This window comes from Anopheles arabiensis, chromosome X (assembly GCF_016920715.1).
Source record: "Anopheles arabiensis isolate DONGOLA chromosome X, AaraD3, whole genome shotgun sequence".
NCBI classification, from domain to species: Eukaryota; Metazoa; Arthropoda; class Insecta; order Diptera; family Culicidae; genus Anopheles; species Anopheles arabiensis.
The window spans coordinates 10,041,298-10,060,557 of record NC_053519.1 but is presented as its reverse complement, the minus strand read 5'-3'; the positions used below and the strand labels follow the sequence as shown (position 1 = coordinate 10,060,557).

Genomic DNA, 19,260 nt, shown 5'->3' with positions numbered 1-19,260 from the left:
TCCTAAGTGATTGAACTATTCCCTTATATGATTCGAAACCCTGTATAACCGCTTTTTCAAATATCTTCCTCATAACGCAATGTAACTTTTGTATTGAACTGTCATTTCTCAACAGCACGGATAAACGGACAGCCGGATAAAAGGTATCCGAATAAACGGCGCTCCACTGTACTACACTAATGATGGGTAAAGTTGTCAAAAATCCGGAGTCGACTCCGATCCGACTCCAATAATTTTGGAATGGACTCAGCAAGGTAGGTTCGCTCAGCATTATCCGGAGTCGTTCGGAACAGTCCGGAATCACCCGGAGTCGTTTCGAACCGTCCAAATAGACTCTGACCGTCCAAATAGACATAGAGCGACAACGGCGCGCGCGACGAAAAATAGCTCAAAATTTCACTCGGTGTAGATCAAAGAAGCTCATTTGACTCAGTCAACCAACTTGTTTTTTATTTGAAAACACACAAAAATAGGTTAAAATGTGTTCAAATCTATTTTTTGCATTTGGCATTAATCTGGCTTGTAAAAAAAACTAGATAATTCGATTATTTAGGATGAAGCAAAATTGTCGCGCGCGACGAGTAGCTCTGTTTGCAAAATTGAGCTACTTTTTGTCGTTGTCGCTATATGTCTATTTGGACGGTGACCTGCAGTCTCGGTGTATGTAGAGACGCTCACGCGAAAAAGTGTTCCGTGCATGAGGGATAAACTGAGCAACCCTGTAAATTACACATTTGCACAAATGATCTTTTGGGTTTACATGTGTTCTTTCTAATTCTTTCTAGTATGAGTAAGATCGATTGATTTTGGTCTAACTGTCAAAAAATAGTAATAATTAACGCAATAAGGCATTTCCTCCGATATAAAAAAGTATTTTATCCATCATTCGAAAAGCATCACCTCATCCATGCATACACACACACACACACGTACACCTACACACATGACACACTGGCCAAACAACAACATGTCACAGGCCGTCAGTGACAGCAGCAGCAGCACAAAAACCCCTTCATCTTGGTTGTGTGTGCGCGGAGAGTGATACCAGCGAAACTGCTTACGTCATAAAAGCAATCGAAACACGAAAGTATTACTCGGTCGGCAGCAGGGAAGCCAGTCCGCGGCGGTGCACCAGTACGCGAGCAGATCGTTTCCTCCGGCGGGGAAGAAGAACAAGCCAGCCAACGGGCCAATTCGTCACCGAACGGGAAGCTGCACCGAGCCCTGCACAGCGGGAAGGGAAAATCGCCTCGCCTTTTGTGTACTCTGCACACACACACACGCGCGCGCGCGCCTCCAATGATCGCAAACGCGGTGAAAAGCGCATCCGGATAGAGGGAGACAGAGAGGGGTCATTGTCGCCAGGCCGAGCAGGCCAAAACTGGGCCAAACGCCCCCCCCCCGCCGTCTACGTCGTTTGCACCTGGTGGCCCTACCGCCTTCCTCACTCTGCTTCTCGGCCACCCCAAACCTCACTTTTCTTCCCGACCACATCCACAGGGCGGAGGAGAGCGAAAGCACACACCGTTGAATGTCTGTGCGTTTGTGCGTGTGAAAAACAAAAACAACAACCAATCGTATTTTCCGTTCCTCCGCTTTCCTAGAGAAGGGTACGAAGAGCCGTAAGCAGCAGAACAGTCGAAATCGCACATTACTATACATCACTTGGTGCTTGTTTTTCTTTTTAGGTCGTTTCCACCCCCCCCCCCCCTCTGCAAAAGGAGCATAAACACACATACAACACCCACCTTCCCACTACAGAAGAGGAAAAGGCGCTGCAAACGATGGGCGAACCGGAGTACGAGAGCGTGGTGCTGGTGAAGCAGGAGGTGTTTGTGTACAAAATTCCGCCGCGCCAGAGCAACCGGAGCTACCGGGCGGCCGACTGGAACCTGCTCGACCCGATCTGGACCGGGCGGCTGCGGATGGTCGCCAAGGGCCGGTCGCTGTGCGTGAAGCTGGAGGACAAGACGAACGGCACGCTGTTCGCGAACTGCCCGATCGAGAGCTACCCGGGCGTGGCGATCGAGGCCGTGTCCGACAGCTCCCGGTACTTCGTGCTGCGCATCCAGGACGGCAACGGGCGGACCGCGTTCATCGGGCTCGGGTTCGGCGACCGGTCCGACTCGTTCGACATGAACGTCGCGCTGCAGGACCACTTCAAGTGGGTGAAGAACGAGGAAAAGATCGAGAAGGAAAAGGTGGAACCGAAGCAGCAGCTCGATCTCGGCTTCAAGGAGGGCGAAACGATCAAGATCAACATGAAGATTACGGTGCGTGGGAAAGGCCCGCCGTGAGGGGGGAAAGGTGAGGTTGTTTTATTTATCTTCTTTGGTGCTCATTTTAGAAAAAGGACGGCTCGGAGGCCTCGTCCCGACTGACCGGGAAGAAAACGGGCGCGGGCGGTTTGCTACCGCCGCCACCGGGCGGCAACAAGATCAGCCCACCCCAGGCGAGCTCACCTTCGCATCAGCCCGCCGCATCATCGACGGCGGCCGGCGGCGGCCAGACCGAGTGGGGCGAATTCACTTCCGCTGGGTAAGTAATGCTGTTGCTCCTCACGCAACTCAACGTCATTATTATTATTATTTTTTTTGGTTCGGCTTTGTGTTTGTCTGATAAAGGCCCGGCTGCTGACCGAATAGTTTGTCACCGCTTTTATCGCTTCACAAGCTCAGCCCTGTAAACATTCATAATGCGTTCGCTTTATCACCACGCTGTGCTTACTCTCCTCTCTCTCTCTCTCTCTCTCTCTCTCTCTCTCTCTCTCTCTCTCTCTCTCTCTCTCTCTCTCTCTCTCTCTCTCTGTCCTTTCTCTTCATGTTTTAAGGGTGCAAAGCACAGCGGCAGATGCTGCGGCCGCCACACCGAGCAAAACCAACGCCAACTGGGTACAGTTTTAGGAAGGTGGGCGTACTCTGTGCGAGGGCGGTTGGACCCCAGCGAGATTCACGCGGGGGTATGGGCAAAACATTGCAACAACTGCTTATAAAAAAGCTAAAATGGTTTGAGTCCCCAGTAAGTAGTGGAGGATGATGGTCAGCTGCGACTGGCGGCTGTAAAAACGGGGGAAAGGGAAAAAGGGAGCAGAAACGGTTCGTTGCAAAAGTATGTAAAACGGTGCAACACTGTACTTTAAGACGGAACTTGGCTAGAAGATAGTATGATATCGAACGTGCGTGATCTTTAAGTTTAAAAATCTAGAACCACACACACACACACACACACACACACACACACACACACACACACACACACACACACACACACACACACACACACACACACACACACACACACACACACACACACACCAACACATACACTTTAATAGAAACGGATAAGCATGAATACACCGTGAAAATCAGTGAGCGGACAAGGATGGAAAACACTCATCGAGCGCAACAACAAAAAAACGTGGAAAACAGAAACCAATCACAGTCACACACACACACACACACGTAGACCCGTGCGATTAGAATAGAATGACGTAGCAGAATAATAGTACGCGGGGATGGCGCGCGCATATTGTAGGAATTCACGCACTGATCGCGCACGTGTGTGGTGCTCATGTCCTGATGTTTCTTGTCGCAGGAAAAGTGGCGGAAAATTCGCTCCCGCGTACCAATAACACACACAGACACACGCGCGTATCGTTCTCAGCATATATATATAATATATACATATATACACAACCACACGCATATACATATATATATTACTGGAAAACGCTTATGTATGTATGGGGCTGAAGGCGCGTGTGAGCTCTATAGTCGTGCATGTGTCGCTAGCTGCATATGTATATACCACATATACACACGTAACCCCTAGCAAGAGAGATAAAAAAAACTATATATGTGTATGGGTATATATATATATATATACATAGGAAATAATAGAATTGTTTAAAATTGAACTTTACGTTGGGGGGCACAAGAGAAAACCCTCGAAGCAAAGAAGCCGTTACTAGGAAAAGGCGCCCTTTAGGCAAACAGTAGGAAGCTCTGCAGCTGTGGGGCAGAGCAGGCAAGGGCGGGAAAGAAGATGAGATGAGAAACACAGTTGCAGCGCTAGCTATATTATACAGGTGTAGTAGAAATTTTGGACAGAACGAATGAGAAAGGAGAAAAAGCAAAAGAAAAAACTCAGATTTACATACTTATTGTTGCTATTGAGATACAAGAAAAAAAAAAACAAATACTATCTCCCATAACCCACTCATTCCTTCTCCATAAATCCCTTCTTGCCCCTACCCACTTCCCTTCGCGTAGCGAAAGCTGGCAAGTATATATGTTATCTAATATTGTAGTGCGCAAAAAAAAAATTAGTAACGAGGGCAAAGAGAGAGAGAGAGAGAGAGAGAGAGAGAGAGAGAGAGAGAGAAGGAAAAAGGCAAAAAACGAAAACAAACCCCGCTCAAAACCGAGCACCGTAAACGCGTTTACTATCCCGGGTTAAGTAAATTAGTGGCTGTTATTTTAACGATATTTCGCTACGGCTGGCCCCGACCGACGGGGGAGGGGGCAAAACGGAAGCAAAAGCGGCGCAGGGTGATAAAGGGAGAAGAGAGGCGGTGGTGGTTACGCGATAAAGATCTGCTGCCCCAGACAAACCTGTGTAGGGTAAGGGCGCGCGCGCGCGTGCGTATCACTGTTAGCCAGTCGTGTCGCTTTTGTGCTTTTCTCGCATTATTTTTTCTTCTTTTTTGTGCCGCCGCCGTGTCCTTTTTCCATGACGATGTAGCGCATCGATCGACTGCAACATTTTAACCACCGTGCCCCCCCTGCAGCAGCCCGGCTCTTGCGCAGCGCAGAGTAGGGGGTTGGGGTTGGACCGGGGGACGTGACTTAGGCATTCCATAGCATTTTCGACGTTTCTCGTTTCGTGCGCTTTTAGTTGTCGTTCTTTGTTGAAAAAGCATTTCCTTTTTGTACGTGTTCTTATATATTGTGAGTTTAGTTTTTTTGTTTGTTTGTTCGTGTTTTTCTTTTTCTCTCTGATACCGAGACGCGGAAAAAGCTAGAAGTTGTTTTGCGCGGTTTCGGTTGCACGTTGCAAACGTTGATTATATATAGATTTAAAACGGTATACAATACGGATATGGATTTGTTCGTTTTGCTTTCCGGTGAAGATTCGTGCTAACGTCGATGAACTCCGCGCGCTAGGGGTATAATCTCTCCCGCAAGCCCATATAACACCCCTAGGGAGTTGATCGATTGTTTGTTTGTCTTGTCGGAACAGGGCCGCGTCTGAGATTGCAGGAATGTTCGATCCATCTTAGAGCGAGGGTGTGGTGCGAGCGCCCTTTTCGGTCGCGGGTTAGGAAATCGATCGCCTTGGGAAGATGGCGAGGGGAACCGAACGGAGGTGGAACGAAGCGAGAGCAGAAAGTATATGTAATGAAACGAATAAAAACGCAATTGTATAGTTGGATCACCAAAACACACCCAGTAGTCGTGTTTGAAGCCGTGTTTGTTAATGCAAAACCATGATTATTGTTTTTTTATAAAGCGCAAGAGTATCATCTCATCATCACAATGTCGTACATACAAAAATCCGCTCAATAAAATTAGCAAAAAACGCGTTCAACAGCAAAAAACAAAACGGATTCGCTTCGGACTATCGCGCTTCCGCTGTGACATTTACCAGACACATTAACTCAACCTTGGAACACATCAATGATATATATTGCGTTATTTATTAATGTTATGCCCTTTAAACAGAATTAAAAAAAATCATCCCTTTCTACCGCGCCGTGGACTAATAGTAAACTGCACACTGCCTACTAACTAAAGTTAAATTAACTTGCCTAACAATTCCGGCCCTGTGGTATCGCTCCCGTGTGTCCTAAACGATTAACCGTGCAACAATATAACTGCTTTTTTTGTGAATCAACTCTCCTAGCACAGCAGGACCGAAACAGCGACGGAAATTTGTTGAAATTGCACCCGTTGTGAATGGGGAGGGGTTTGCTTGGTTCACACTGCTCAATACTTTTTGCCTTTGTTAAACCAGCTGAGCCGTCGCCTCGGTGAGGTGTTCTGAAAATCACACAAATCGAAACAGAGTTGGATTTTTTTTTTTGAGGGAAGAATGTTCTTACAGTGAGTAGTGGCGACTTGTTTGAAAGTTGCAGTCACAAAAAACAACCTCACACACACACACACACACATATATATATATACATTACACTAGTTGTGCCTAATGGCTAGAATACGTGCACAACGGTTCAAGAACTGGCAAAAGGCTACTTTCTATCGTAAAACGAAGGGATACCTATTATACCTGGTTCTAAGTACGGAACATCTTCGCATGCATTTATCTTTTGCCGGTTAAAAATTAATATACACAATCATGATTACTGTACGGGTTTCTCTCGTGCCTACAGTCACAAACTAAATACTTTTTTTTGCTTCTAAATTCCTCCCACTTGATACTGTTCTTTTTTTGTTTGTTTTACCACTGATTCTACTAAAACGAAAGGGGCACCCGTTTGCCAGATGCTCACAGCACACACCGCGCGTTGGGCGTTACACGATGGGAATTTCAAAGATAGTACGGAAAGAATTTCTTCCTGCTAGTTACCTCATCGCGCGGCTGGAAGTTGCTCAGCAGGCTGGACGCACTCATCATCTGCTTGAACTTGCCGGGCGTCTTCGTCCGCCCGGTCCGGGCCGCCGATGCGTCCTGCGCGGCCGCACCATTCGCGTTCGTGTCCCGCAACGCATCCCGGTACTGCACCTCGGCCGGGCCCGGCATGAGCGGACCGTTGAGCGAGAGGCGGCCGGCCCGCTTGCTCGGCGTCGGCGGGCCGGGCCGCTTGTACGAGGTGATGCCGCTAACCTTTCGGCGCGTTATCAGCCCGGTGGAGCTGTCGTCGAACGTGGTCGAAATGTTATCCTAAACACATTATAGCAACACGCCCACATTAACACACATACATACATACACGCGCACAAAACATTAGGAGCAAAGGTTGGCGGGTGGGGTGAGGGAGAGGGGGGAGGGAGGGAAGAGAGCACGGAAGCACGTAACGGGACGTAACGGGTGGGACATGGACATGCAGCGATTGGCTTACCCCAGTGTCATCCTGCGGCGGTATACAGTCCGGTGCGAGGGCCATGTAGTTGGTGCGGAGGTGCGGCGGCTGCCTCGAGTTGCGCCGGGACAGCTCGGAGTAGCGGTCGAAGTCGGCGTGCATCGCATCGGGCGGCGTACAGCGCCCATTCTTCAGCTCGGTCAGATACATGTTATCGAACAGTTCGCCCACTTCATCCTCCATCTGCAGATTGGAGCCTGCAAGTACAGCGCATATGGCACACAGCATGGATTAAAAAGAATAGGAAAAAAACGATACACGCAGCCAAGGCGGTAGCAGAAAATAAAGACAATCCACTCACGAAGGCTGGACTGCGAGGGCAGCATTAGCGACTTTCGATCGCTGCCCTGGTGCTCCTCGATCGTTTTCAGCCTGAGCTGCAGCAGCTGGTTCTCCTTGCGCGTTTCCAGATTACGTTCGTTCATTTCGGCCAGCTGCTTCTGCAGCATGGTGCAGCGCGTTTCCAAGATTTCAATCTGTAAGTGCAACAAATGAAACAGCACGCACGTGAGATTCGAAGCCATCTTTGGGAGTTTTCCGCGTCTGCTGGCACGTACCTTTCTGCGGTAGCCTTCCGCCGTTGCTGCCAGTCCCTGTTTGTCGTGTTCTAGCTTTGTTTTCGATTCTTCGTGTAGCTTTACCTAATTTGAAAAAAAGGGATAGGAGAGGAGAAGAGAAAAAAGAAGTCCATCGCGGGTCACGTTCAGTTTTTTCGTTTTTGTTGCATTAATTCAAATTCCGCTGACCACGTGGCACAATTTCAACTGAAAACCCCGAGAAGGCAAAAAGCCAATATCCAAAATGCCATATAAAGGCACTAACGATGGTATCAAACATAATGTCATAGACAACAAAAACCCTGTGAGTAAGTTCAAACGAGTCTATCTTTATTCAACAAACAACCAATCAATAACGATTATAATGTAGGCAAACATATGCGCGAATACTACCGTTTTTTGGAGTATTCGCACGGCTTTTAGCAACTTATCCACATCGATCCACGCACACGCACACACACACACAAACACACACATACACATCAGCACTCTCAAAAGTAGGGAGGCTGTTTGGGCTTGAGTATGAGTTCAAATTGATACCATGACGAGGCAACGGTGGCAACCACCGTCGCGCAAAGCAATACGATTGGGATGACACAGACCAAAGACCATCCGGATCGGCCCGAATGCTGTAATTAGAAGAAAGAAGAAAAAAAGCGGACACCACAGAATCAGGATTACACACCTTGCCACGTGTTTGATGACGAAACGAGTTAAAATGATGGAATTAGAGCAAAGGAAGACAAAACCCGAAATACCCAAAATGTGGATCGTCTGAGGGGGGGGGGGGATATGGATAGCATGCTATAATGTTGTGTCGGTGCTAATGATCGATTTTGTTCCCACCACCCTGGACGGAGGTGGGCCTCAAGTACAAAACAAAAAAACGGTCGAGCAATGTATGTCCGCGTGGGTCGTAGGTGCCTTAGGGCGCGAAATTCAACCAAGTCAGCGTGGTAAGTGAGAGAACAGCTGCTACTACTACTACTACTACTACTACACCTCGACTAATTACCATGTGATTCTTCATCTTCTCCATGGTGTTCTGGTGCTCGATCCGCGCCTCGTGCAGCTTTTCGTGCAGCTCCTTCTTTAGGGCGGCACACTTCTGGGCCCATTCCGCTTCCATGTCGGTGTGATTCTTCCGCGCACAGTACAGCTTCACCGACAATATTTCACAATCCTTGAGGTACTTCTCGTTCTCGGCCAGTACCTTATCGTACTGTGCCTTCAGCGTTTCCAGCTGCTCCTGCTTCGCGACAATCTCCTGCTGCAGGCTGGGCAGCTGGCCACCATCGTCGGACAACTTCTGCGCCTGCTCGGTGCACTTTGCGGTCTGCTCTTCCGCCTGCCGTTTCGCTGCCAGGTACTGCCGGTTGAGCTCTTCGCACTTTTGCCGTTCCACGTCGAGCTGCTGCTGCAGCACGGCTAGCTTGTCGGCCGTTTCCGCTTGCTGGCCTACCGCCCTTTGTCTTTCCTTTTCGAGATCGTGGGCGAGCTGCGATTTCGCTTCCTGGGCGCTCTCGAGCGATCGGCGCAGCGTGTCCGTCTGCTCGTCCATCGCCGCTTGTAAACGCGCGACCTCTTGCTGTAGGCTGATCTTTTCATTTTCGATCGCCAGACGGTCCAGATCCTCTTCCTTTGCCTTTTGAGACTGTTTCGTTTCGTACTGCAAGTTCAGCTGCTCAAGTTCCGCTGTCTTGCCCGCAAGCTGCTGTTGCAGATCGGACACTTCCGTCCGATTTTCCGACAACGATTTCATCAGCTTTGTGCACTGCGCATCTAGATCGTCGGCCTGCAGTTTCATTGCTAAGTATTGACAATTGATTTCCTCCGATTTTTCTCTCTCTTCCTCCAGGTTCTGCTGCAGTAGCGATATTTTCGCAAGCATTTCCGACCGCTCACTGTCGCCAAGCTTTTCCGCCAGAGTCTTCGCCTCGTCCATTGCCTTAAGTTGATGCTGCAGATCCCCGATTTTAACCAATTCCAGTTCTAAGCTGTTCGTGATTTGCGTTTTGGTTAGCTCGAGCACTTCTACCGATTGACGCAGCGCTGCATTCGTAGCCTTCATATCATCAAGGTCCTGCGTCAGCTGCTTCTTCTCAACTTCAAGCTCCTCCGTCCGACGGTTCAAATCAGCTGTCTTGGCGATTTCCTTTTCCAGATAATCTGCGAGTTGCTTTTTCGTTTGTTCGATCGCTTCCAAAGATCGTTGGAGTTCGGCGATGTTCTCACTCATCGATGTTTTAGCAACTTCAAGCTCCTGCGTCAGCTGCTTCTTCTCGACTTCAAGCTCCTCCGTCCGACGGTTCAAATCAGCTGTCTTAGCGATTTCCTTCTCCAGATTATCTGCGAGTTGCTTTTTCGTTTGTTCGATCGCTTCCAAAGATCGTTGGAGTTCGGCGATGTTTTCACTTCCCGATGATTTTGCAACTTCAAGCTCCTGCGTCAGCTGCTTCTTCTCGACTTCAAGCTCCTCCGTCCGACGGTTCAGATCAGCTGTCTTAGCGATTTCCTTCTCCAGATTATCTGCGAGTTGCTTTTTCGTTTGTTCGATCGCTTCCAAAGATCGTTGGAGTTCGGCGATGTTCTCACTCATCGATGTTTTAGCAACTTCAAGCTCCTGCATCAGTTGCTTCTTCTCAACTTCCAGCTCCTCCGTCCGACGGTTCAAATCAGCTGTCTTGGCGATTTCCTTTTCCAGATTATCTGCGAGTTGCTTTTTCGTTTGTTCGATCGCCTCCAAAGATCGTTGGAGTTCGGCGATATTTTCACTTCCCGATGATTTTGAAACTTCAAGCTCCTGCGTCAGCTGCTTCTTCTCAACTTCAAGCTCCTCCGTCCGACGGTTCAAATCAGCTGTCTTGGCGATTTCCTTTTCCAGATTATCTGCGAGTTGCTTTTTCGTTTGTTCGATCGCTTCCAAAGATCGTTGGAGTTCGGCGATGTTCTCACTCATCGATGTTTTAGCAACTTCAAGCTCCTGCGTCAGCTGCTTCTTCTCGACTTCAAGCTCCTCCGTCCGACGGTTCAAATCAGCTGTCTTAGCGATTTCCTTCTCCAGATTATCTGCGAGTTGCTTTTTCGTTTGTTCGATCGCTTCCAAAGATCGTTGGAGTTCGGTGATGTTCTCACTCATCGATGTTTTAGCAACTTCAAGCTCCTGCGTCAGCTGCTTCTTCTCGACTTCAAGCTCCTCCGTCCGACGGTTCAAATCAGCTGTCTTAGCGATTTCCTTCTCCAGATTATCTGCGAGTTGCTTTTTCGTTTGTTCGATCGCTTCCAAAGATCGTTGGAGTTCGGCGATGTTTTCACTTCCCGATGATTTTGCAACTTCAAGCTCCTGCGTCAGCTGCTTCTTCTCGACTTCAAGCTCCTCCGTCCGACGGTTCAGATCAGCTGTCTTAGCGATTTCCTTCTTCAGATTATCTGCGAGTTGCTTTTTCGTTTGTTCGATCGCTTCCAAAGATCGTTGGAGTTCGGCGATGTTCTCACTCATCGATGTTTTAGCAACTTCAAGCTCCTGCATCAGCTGCTTCTTCTCAACTTCCAGCTCCTCCGTCCGACGGTTCAGATCAGCAGTTTTAGCGATTTCCTTTTCCAGATTACTTGCGAGTTGCTTTTTCGTTTGATCGATCGCCTCCAAAGATCTTTGGAGTTCGGCGTTGTTCTCATTCATCGATGTTTTAGCAACTTCAAGCTCCTGCGTCAGCTGCTTCTTCTCAACTTCCAGCTCCTCCGTCCGACGGTTCAAATCAGCTGTCTTGGCGATTTCCTTTTCCAGATTATCTGCGAGTTGCTTTTTCGTTTGTTCGATCGCCTCCAAAGATCGTTGGAGTTCGGCGATATTTTCACTTCCCGATGATTTTGAAACTTCAAGCTCCTGCGTCAGCTGCTTCTTCTCAACTTCAAGCTCCTCCGTCCGACGGTTCAAATCAGCTGTCTTGGCGATTTCCTTTTCCAGATTATCTGCGAGTTGCTTTTTCGTTTGTTCGATCGCTTCCAAAGATCGTTGGAGTTCGGCGATGTTCTCACTTCCCGATGATTTTACAACTTCAAGCTCCTGCGTCAGCTGCTTCTTCTCGACTTCCAGCTCCTCCGTCCGACGGTTCAGATCAGCTGTCTTAGCGATTTCCTTCTCCAGATTATCTGCGAGTTGCTTTTTCGTTTGTTCGATCGCTTCCAAAGATCGTTGGAGTTCGGCGATGTTCTCACTCATCGATGTTTTAGCAACTTCAAGCTCCTGCATCAGTTGCTTCTTCTCAACTTCCAGCTCTTCCGTCCGACGGTTCAGATCAGCAGTCTTAGCCATTTCCTGTTCGAGATTGTCAGCAAGTTGTGTTTTGGTATGTCCCAACGCTTCTAGCGATCGTTGCAATTCTGCATTGCTCTCATGCATGGACTTCTTGACCAACTCAAGCTCTTCCGTCAGTTGTTTCTTGACGACATCTAGCTCCGTATTCCTACTAGTTAGGTTCCGCGTCTTTGACATTTCCCTTTCCAGATTGTCGGCAAGCTGAGCTTTGGTTTGTTCGTTTGCGTCCAACGATTGCAGTAGAGCCGCAATCTTCGCATCCGTTGAGGCCTTCGAAGTTTCAAACTCTTCTTTCAGCTGGATCTTCTGGGCCTCCAGCTCCTGATTACGACGAGTCAGATCCTCTACCAAAGCCCGTTCCATTTTCAAACTAGCTGCAAGTTGTGTTTTGTTCTGCTCGAACGCTTCTAATGATCGACGGAGCTCAGCGTTCTCCGCGCTCAACGAAGCCTTTATCTCTTCACGCTGCTTTATCAATTGTTTCTTCTCGTTTTCTAGCTCTTCCATAATGGTCTGGTACTTTAGCAGCTGGTCTACGAGTTCCGCTTTAGCTTGTTCCAACGCGTGTCCTAATGATTCTCGCTGCTCGGCCACCTTCTTATCCATTAAAACCTTTGCATCTGCTAACTGCTGGTTCAGCTGTACCTTCCAAGCGTTCAGTTCGTTTGTCGTGGCCCTTTCCTTTTCCAGATGATCCTCGAGCTGCGCTTTGGCCTGCTCGCATGCTTCAAGTGTTTGGGCCAGCCGCTGTGCCTCCGTTTGCATCCGCGCAAGTTCCTGCGCGTGTGCCTTACACTGCTCCTCCCATCGCCGTTCCAGCTCTTGTACCTCCTGCTCCTTCTCCTTTAGCTTCACGTCCACAACCGTCGCCGCCAGCGTTTCTGCATCGTTGCACAGGCTATCATTGCCCGGGGTTACATTTTTAAACGATCGGTCCAAAAACTCGAACGAACTTTCCAGCGGCTCCATCGGATGCCCGTTGGTCAAGTGGTTTTCCCTGATGAAGCGCCGCAAATCGTTCACCGCTTCCGCTAGGTTTTGATTGACGCCGTCCTTCGCGGCCAGCTCCTCCCTCAGCGCCTCGGCCGTCAGCTTCATCAGCTGATTTTCCTCCTCGAGCGTGGCGTACTGCTTCTTCATCGCCCGGTACCGCTCCATCTCCGTGCTGGCCGTCTCCTTCGCCCTGCTCAGCTCCTCCTCCAGCGCCTCGATGGAGCGGTTCTTCGATTCGAGCTGCTTCTGCAGCTGCTCGGTCGCCCGGCTCAGCGGATGCGCCAGATAGTCCACCGCGTCGCTCATGCACACGCACGCTTCCTTCAGCTCGAGCGCGCTGATTTTCGACAGATTGCGCCGCTTCTCCTCCTGCAGCTCCTGCACGCTCTGGAGCAGCTGCTCGATCTGCCTCTCCTGGCTGGTGTTTTCGGCGCGGGCCGTTACGAGCAGCTCGGACAGATTCTTCACCTTCCACTCGAGCGCCACACTTTTGGGCGTCACCGGGGACGGTTTCTTCATCTCGCGCTTGCCGTTCGGCGTGCTGGTGATCATTTGTACCGCGCTTTGGCAGAGGGTAGCGCTGGACCCGGCATCCGCCCGGCAGGAGGGCGCCGATCGTGCTGCGTTCCCGAACGCTCGCTCCAGAAACGCACGATCGATGCGCATTTCCTTGCTGCCCTCCGACACGAACGAGTGGAGAAACGCTTTCATGCTGTACTGGAACGGTTCGTCGAACTCTTTGCCAATGTTCTGAAAGTACGGCACCGGGTGCTTGATGCAGGAGAAGTAAAGCATCAGCGAGAAGACGTACACGTACTCGCTCTCGGGAATCTCGCCGCCCGGGCCCAACCGCAGCTCGAAGCGCGGAAACTTGGCACGCATAAACTCCGCGACGGTCGCTTCCTGCAGCTCGTACGCGCCCTTCAGCTTGCTGCGGAAGCTGTCGTAGCAGGCGGCTAGATCGATGTAATCCTGGCCGGGGTTCAGGCCGGAACGTTCCACCTTAAAACGAGGATGGGGTGGGAGGAAAGGGAAGGGAAGGGAAAGAGCAAACATCAACACAAGCGTAGGTTAGTGGCCGGGCTTCCTAAAATACATATGAAGCAAAGAGAGTTTCCTCCCAAACGGATCAAATTTACCCATCGCAGCACCACCCCACGCCAGAAGCTTTCTTCCATTTTCGGCGACGGAACTTCGGCCATTGTTTGCACACACTCACACACACGAAAATATCAAACTTGGTTAATACTACAACTATTGCTTCTCTGTAGAAAGCTAAGAAACGCACGCCATCGGTAATCCGATGGAAAGATGATTGAATTGCAAACCGACAAGATCGGCGTACGATGGTGTTTTACGATGGCGGCTGCGACTGGCAATAGCCGTTATCAAACAAATTTGAAGCATTCAAGCAAACGTCACCGTTTCGGTTGGCAGCTACCGAGCACCTGTCGAACGGTCGTGTACGATGCTGGCATAAACAATTCTTCTGTTCGCAAATAACTTGCTAAGCTGTCTAGTTAATAATTATTCTTAACTCTTTCTCTAAATTTCGTACTTTATTGCGCCGATATAAACAGTTACCACTTCGGTTCATTTTGTTTAGCGTTATTTTCTTTGCGACAGAGAACAGTGTCGAGCCCTAGCGAACAGTGTCGAACCGAGATCAGCTGTCATTTGTTTGCTGTCAAAAACAGCACGGCCGCTATATGTCAATGCCGGTATTTGTTATTGCTAAACATGCCGGAACGCGTTGTTGCCCTCAAAGCTAGGGCACCGATTTTGTGACAAGAATCCGTTGTTTCCTTGCTTGCTCTTACTTTGCCGGCAACATCTAGCTCCAAGGCGCCCTAACAATCGGTGCAGCGGCGAGAACGAGCGGCGTAAACATAAACTTCATCCTGAACCCTTTCCCAGAGGCTGGCCGCGTGGTAATGTTTAACTGTTGCTCCAGGTCGCATGCTTGGTTTGATTGGTTTTAATACTCAAATTCTTTTGAATTTGTAGCACGTGCGTAATTTTGTAACTGCCTGCGCCACAGAAGAGCAGCGAAACGAACGAGACCCAATACTGTCAAATACAATCAGTACCTGTTCCGCAAGTACTACAGGTACGGGTTTTAGGACGAACATTATTCAACAAACTAGTGATGGGAAAAGTGAAGTTTTCCTCGGAATCGATTCCGGCTAGCTCCGACGTTTTCTGGAATCGATTCCGTATAGTAGGTTCGGGATTGGTTCCGCAATCGTTACCAGAAACGGCATCAGCTTCGGAATTTTCTTCGGAATCATAATTGGTTCCGGAATCGAAATTGGCTTTGAAATCGAAATTGTCTCCAAAATCGGAATCGGCTTCGAAATCGGATTCGTTTTTAGCATCTCCATAAGAATCCTAAACGTTTGAATCCTATTGATAGCCGCAAACATCAAAATTTACTTATAAACGATCCATTCTCATAAAGATTCCCGAATTAATTTCGTTTATGAAACTTCTTCTTACAATTCAAGAACTGATTCTCATTCCGGAGCTAATTCTGATTCTGTTACCGGAACAAATGGTGATCTCCAGGTCGATTACGATTCCGCAGCCGGTTCTGATTCCGGAACCCATTCCGATTCCGGAATCAACTCCGGAATTGGCTTCGGAATCGGAATCGGCACCGGAATTGATTCCGAACACGGAATCGGGTTTGGGTAGGTCTGATTCCGAGTTCCCACCACTAGAGCAAACCCGGGCAGTAACAGAAAGTCAAAATAATTCAAATAACGGGTCAGGGGTACGACAAACTGTCTCAGGGTAGTGGCAGGAACAGGTAAAAGGACAGGGTATGAAGATTTGAACCGAGGAAGGGTGTCGATTGGGTTTGAATGGGTTTAAACAACGGTAATTCGGGTTTGAAAATATTTTATTAAGTGCGTCATTCTATTCTGTTCTTTCCCTTTATGGTATCGCCTATTGACGCTGGATGATAGGATGATGTGTAGGGCCACATTAGCATCGAAACAAGCTCTGTAACGACAAGAGACAAAGGCCCTCAGAATGGAAGAAAGTTTAACTAACACTGCTAGGGATGAACCCGCCATCCAGCAGGAAACGACGACGATGGAGACAGACTGTCCAAAAGATGAGCAGTGCCCGATAGTACCCGAGGCAGACAAGACCCCGACCGTGCCGGAAGTGGCGCAAAGTCAATCTGCACTCGAAGCCCCACCGGAAGCCGACCGAAGCGACGAGCCGGACAAACCGAACGGCACCCTCTCCAAGCGGCAGCGCAAAAAGCTGCTCAAGCTAGAGAATTGGGAGCAGCGGAAAAAGGAAAAGCGCCAGAAGGAGAAGGAAAAGATGAAGGCGAAGCGGCTGGAAGCGATCCAGCAGGGGCTGCCGGTGCGCACCGGTCCGAGCCGGAAGGAGCTGAAGCGGCGAAAGGTGAGCTACGCCGAGGCGACGATCGAGATCGCCGTCGACCTGAGCTTCGACCAGCTGATGATCGACAAGGATGTGGCCAAGTGCGTGAAGCAGCTGCTGCGCATGTACACGCTCAACCGGCGTTCGGCCCGCCCGGTGCCGCTGCATTTCGTCGGGATCGAGCCGGGCGGTGCGGTCGAGCGGCATCTCGCCCGCAACGATGGCTACCGGCACTGGGACGTGCGGTTCAGCAGCGAGCACTTTATGCAGCTGTTCAAGCCGTCCCGCGTCGTCTACCTGACCAGCGAGTCCGAGCACGTGCTGGAGCGGCTCGAGCAGGGTTGCGTGTACGTGATCGGCGGGCTGGTCGATCACAACCAGCACAAGGGCCATTGCTACCAGCTGGCGCAGCAGCACGGCATCCGGCACGCCCGGTTGCCGCTCGCCGAGCATCTGGTGATCAAGACGCGCACCATCCTCACGATCAACCAGGTGTTCGAGATACTGCTGAACGTGCACATGGGCAAGGAGTGGCAGCAGACGCTGCTGGAGGTGCTACCGGCCCGCAAGGGCGTCACGCCGAAGACGGTGCCGCTGGCCACGGAGGATGGTGCGAAAGCGACGGAGAGTGGCAATGCGGAGGACTGCCAGGCAACCGCGGAGCAGAGCGGTTGAACAGTTGTGTTGGTTGAATTGTACAGAATCAGTTTTTTTCTTCTTCGTTTTTTTTTTATAGTCTTTATAAGTCTCGGTACAGTGTGAATCTGATGGAATGTTAAAATAGTTTAAATTCTTTCAACAGGATTACAAACAAACGTGTCCTTCTCTGACGTTGCAGTAAATGCCACGTTGGTTTTACTCACTTGCTAGTTTTACATTCGAAAGTAGTTAATTTTTAATAAGTTTATTTCAACAATAGAAAAGATAAATACGTTCGTGAAATATATTTGATAGACATTTCACCAACGAATGGTGCTGGCCCTGTAGCAATTGATTTTTGGAGTGCTCCTTGCTAACATACAAAATTGTTCGATGCCATCAATACTTGTCTGTGGTGGTGCTATTTATGACCATTTACCTCAGATAACGAGCGTTTGCTGTGAAAATTTGTAAAGAATTTTTTTGTCATATGTTGTCACTAAAAAACAAAAAAAAAAATCAAGATCTACAGTTAGTTACTTACTTACTTATCTGGCGCTACAACCTCTTTGCGGTCTTGGCCTGCCTCAGGAGTAGTGGTGGGAGCTCGGAATCGGACCTACCCGATTTCGATTCCGTGTTCGGAATCAATTCCGGAGCTGATTCCGATTCCGGAGTCGATTCCGGGGTTGGTTCCGGAGCCGATTCTGGAGTTGAATCCGCAACGGAATCGATTCCGGGATCGGCTCCAGAATTGATCCCAGGATCGGAATCGGCTCCGGAATCAGAATAGTTTCCGGAATCGAAATCGACCTGTCGATTTGTAGTGCGACTTTGTAGTGCGCTATGATCGATACACATAGGATGGTCAAAGTCTCTCGTAATTTTAAAAATTAATCCTAGGCTTCTGTTTGACCGTCTAATGATCCCGTCGTAGTGTTGCGTGCAACAAAGCTTGTCGCCATGTATTACACCAGAATCACCAGGATTATTGCAGAACTGCGTTGTAAGACTTGTCCGGCGATGGCATAGTTCCTTATAAGAGAGGGGCGTGGACGAGAAATCGACACAACAGCACATTTTCCAACGCAAAGACTTAACGCATTACGATTACATGACACATTGAACGATTTTAATGTCGCCTGAAGGTTTGCTGATTCATTTACGGGAAAGTAAATTTTGATGTCATCTGCATACATTAAAAAATTGACATTATGCAAGACAAGACATTATGTTTATGGCGGCTGTTGAGCTGTACTATCTCTGATTTGGATAGAGAATATTCGTCGGCAACCTTTAATCATATTCCAGGTAACCGGCTAACCCGATTAAAAGGTATTCGATTGATTTGAAAGTTTGAATATTTGTGTATACCACAGTTTTCTTGCTCTGAAAATTTTCTTCAAATTTAAATGACTTCAAGCATTAGTTATTGTAGATCTTAACGGATAACGGATTGGAAGAATAAGGCGCGACACCGTGTGCGGTTTCGGACACTCCTGAGTAGTGATGGGAAAAATGAAAATTTCGTCGGAATTGATTCCGGCTAGCTCCGAAGATTTCTGGATTCGATTCCGGATAGTAGGTCCAGAATCAGAATCAGCTCCGGAATAGCCTCCGACATCGGAATTGACTCCGAAATCAGAATTGGCTTCGAAACGGAGTCGGTTTCGGCATCTTCATAGGAATAGCCGTTGGGGTCTAATGATGCTATGTGTTGATAAGGGCAAAGAATCAAAATTTAGCTGTAAATGATCTATTCATTTCATTTCATTTATTAGTTTCAATATGTCTGCCTCAGGGGTTGAACATATAATTGCTTAAAAACCTAGTTGGCCCTATTGGTACTAACTAACTGTAACTTAATTAAACTAAGGGGAAATAGAAAAGGATGTAACAGAATGGAAATCCATAGTGAAAGGAAAATAAGCAGCGGATAAGAAGAAAATATTTAAAACAAAAACAAAAATTAAGAATAAAATAGACATAATTAGAAAAAATAACAAAGAGCCGGAACATAAAATTAGAAATTAAAATCCCGGTAATGTTCATTGAATTGACGCAAACAAATTAGCCACGGGTCGTTAATGCCAAACTCTGTATTGCGGAAAGGTATTGCAAGAGCAGTCCGATTTCTTACACACCTGGAAGGAACACACCAACTAAGTTGGGAAAGCAAGTCTGGAGCATCTATATTATCAATTATCAATTCACAGCAGTGGTCGATTAGTTAGAACTGTATTGGGTGAAAA

General features: G+C 48.5%; 3 protein-coding genes across 7 annotated transcripts; 2 read left to right on the top strand and 1 right to left on the bottom strand.

The window, feature by feature from the left end:
* The first annotated feature begins 799 nt into the window (after positions 1-799).
* Positions 800-5,450, top strand: LOC120905763 (NECAP-like protein CG9132). The gene is made up of 4 exons (XM_040316861.1): positions 800-1,610; positions 1,689-2,273; positions 2,348-2,538; positions 2,831-5,450. The coding sequence occupies exons 2-4, from the start codon at positions 1,785-1,787 to the stop codon at positions 2,901-2,903; spliced, it is 753 nt and encodes a 250-aa protein (XP_040172795.1). The 5' UTR covers positions 800-1,610; positions 1,689-1,784; the 3' UTR covers positions 2,904-5,450.
* Positions 5,451-5,665: 215 nt separating this feature from the next.
* On the bottom strand, positions 5,666-14,343 carry LOC120905762 (centrosome-associated protein CEP250). 4 transcript variants are annotated; one of them, XM_040316857.1, is made up of 7 exons: positions 14,104-14,343; positions 8,672-13,966; positions 7,657-7,740; positions 7,401-7,575; positions 7,079-7,296; positions 6,586-6,900; positions 5,666-6,041 (listed from the first exon to the last, which is right to left on the bottom strand). In XM_040316857.1, the coding sequence occupies exons 1-7, from the start codon at positions 14,164-14,166 to the stop codon at positions 5,988-5,990; spliced, it is 6,204 nt and encodes a 2,067-aa protein (XP_040172791.1). In that variant the 5' UTR covers positions 14,167-14,343; the 3' UTR covers positions 5,666-5,987. The 4 variants fall into 4 exon arrangements, with proteins under 4 accessions (XP_040172791.1, XP_040172792.1, XP_040172793.1 ...); XM_040316858.1 differs by lacking the exon at positions 6,586-6,900; XM_040316859.1 differs by lacking the exon at positions 5,666-6,041 and having other exon boundaries at positions 6,731-6,871.
* A 337-nt stretch (positions 14,344-14,680) lies between these two features.
* Positions 14,681-17,211, top strand: LOC120906685 (tRNA methyltransferase 10 homolog A). Of its 2 annotated transcripts, XM_040318541.1 has the most exons (3): positions 14,681-14,895; positions 14,972-15,074; positions 15,937-17,211. In XM_040318541.1, exon 3 carries the CDS (start codon positions 16,004-16,006, stop codon positions 17,042-17,044), a length of 1,041 nt encoding a protein of 346 aa, XP_040174475.1. In that variant the 5' UTR covers positions 14,681-14,895; positions 14,972-15,074; positions 15,937-16,003; the 3' UTR covers positions 17,045-17,211. The 2 variants fall into 2 exon arrangements, with proteins under 2 accessions (XP_040174475.1, XP_040174476.1); XM_040318542.1 differs by lacking the exon at positions 14,972-15,074.
* The last annotated feature ends 2,049 nt before the right edge of the window (positions 17,212-19,260 follow it).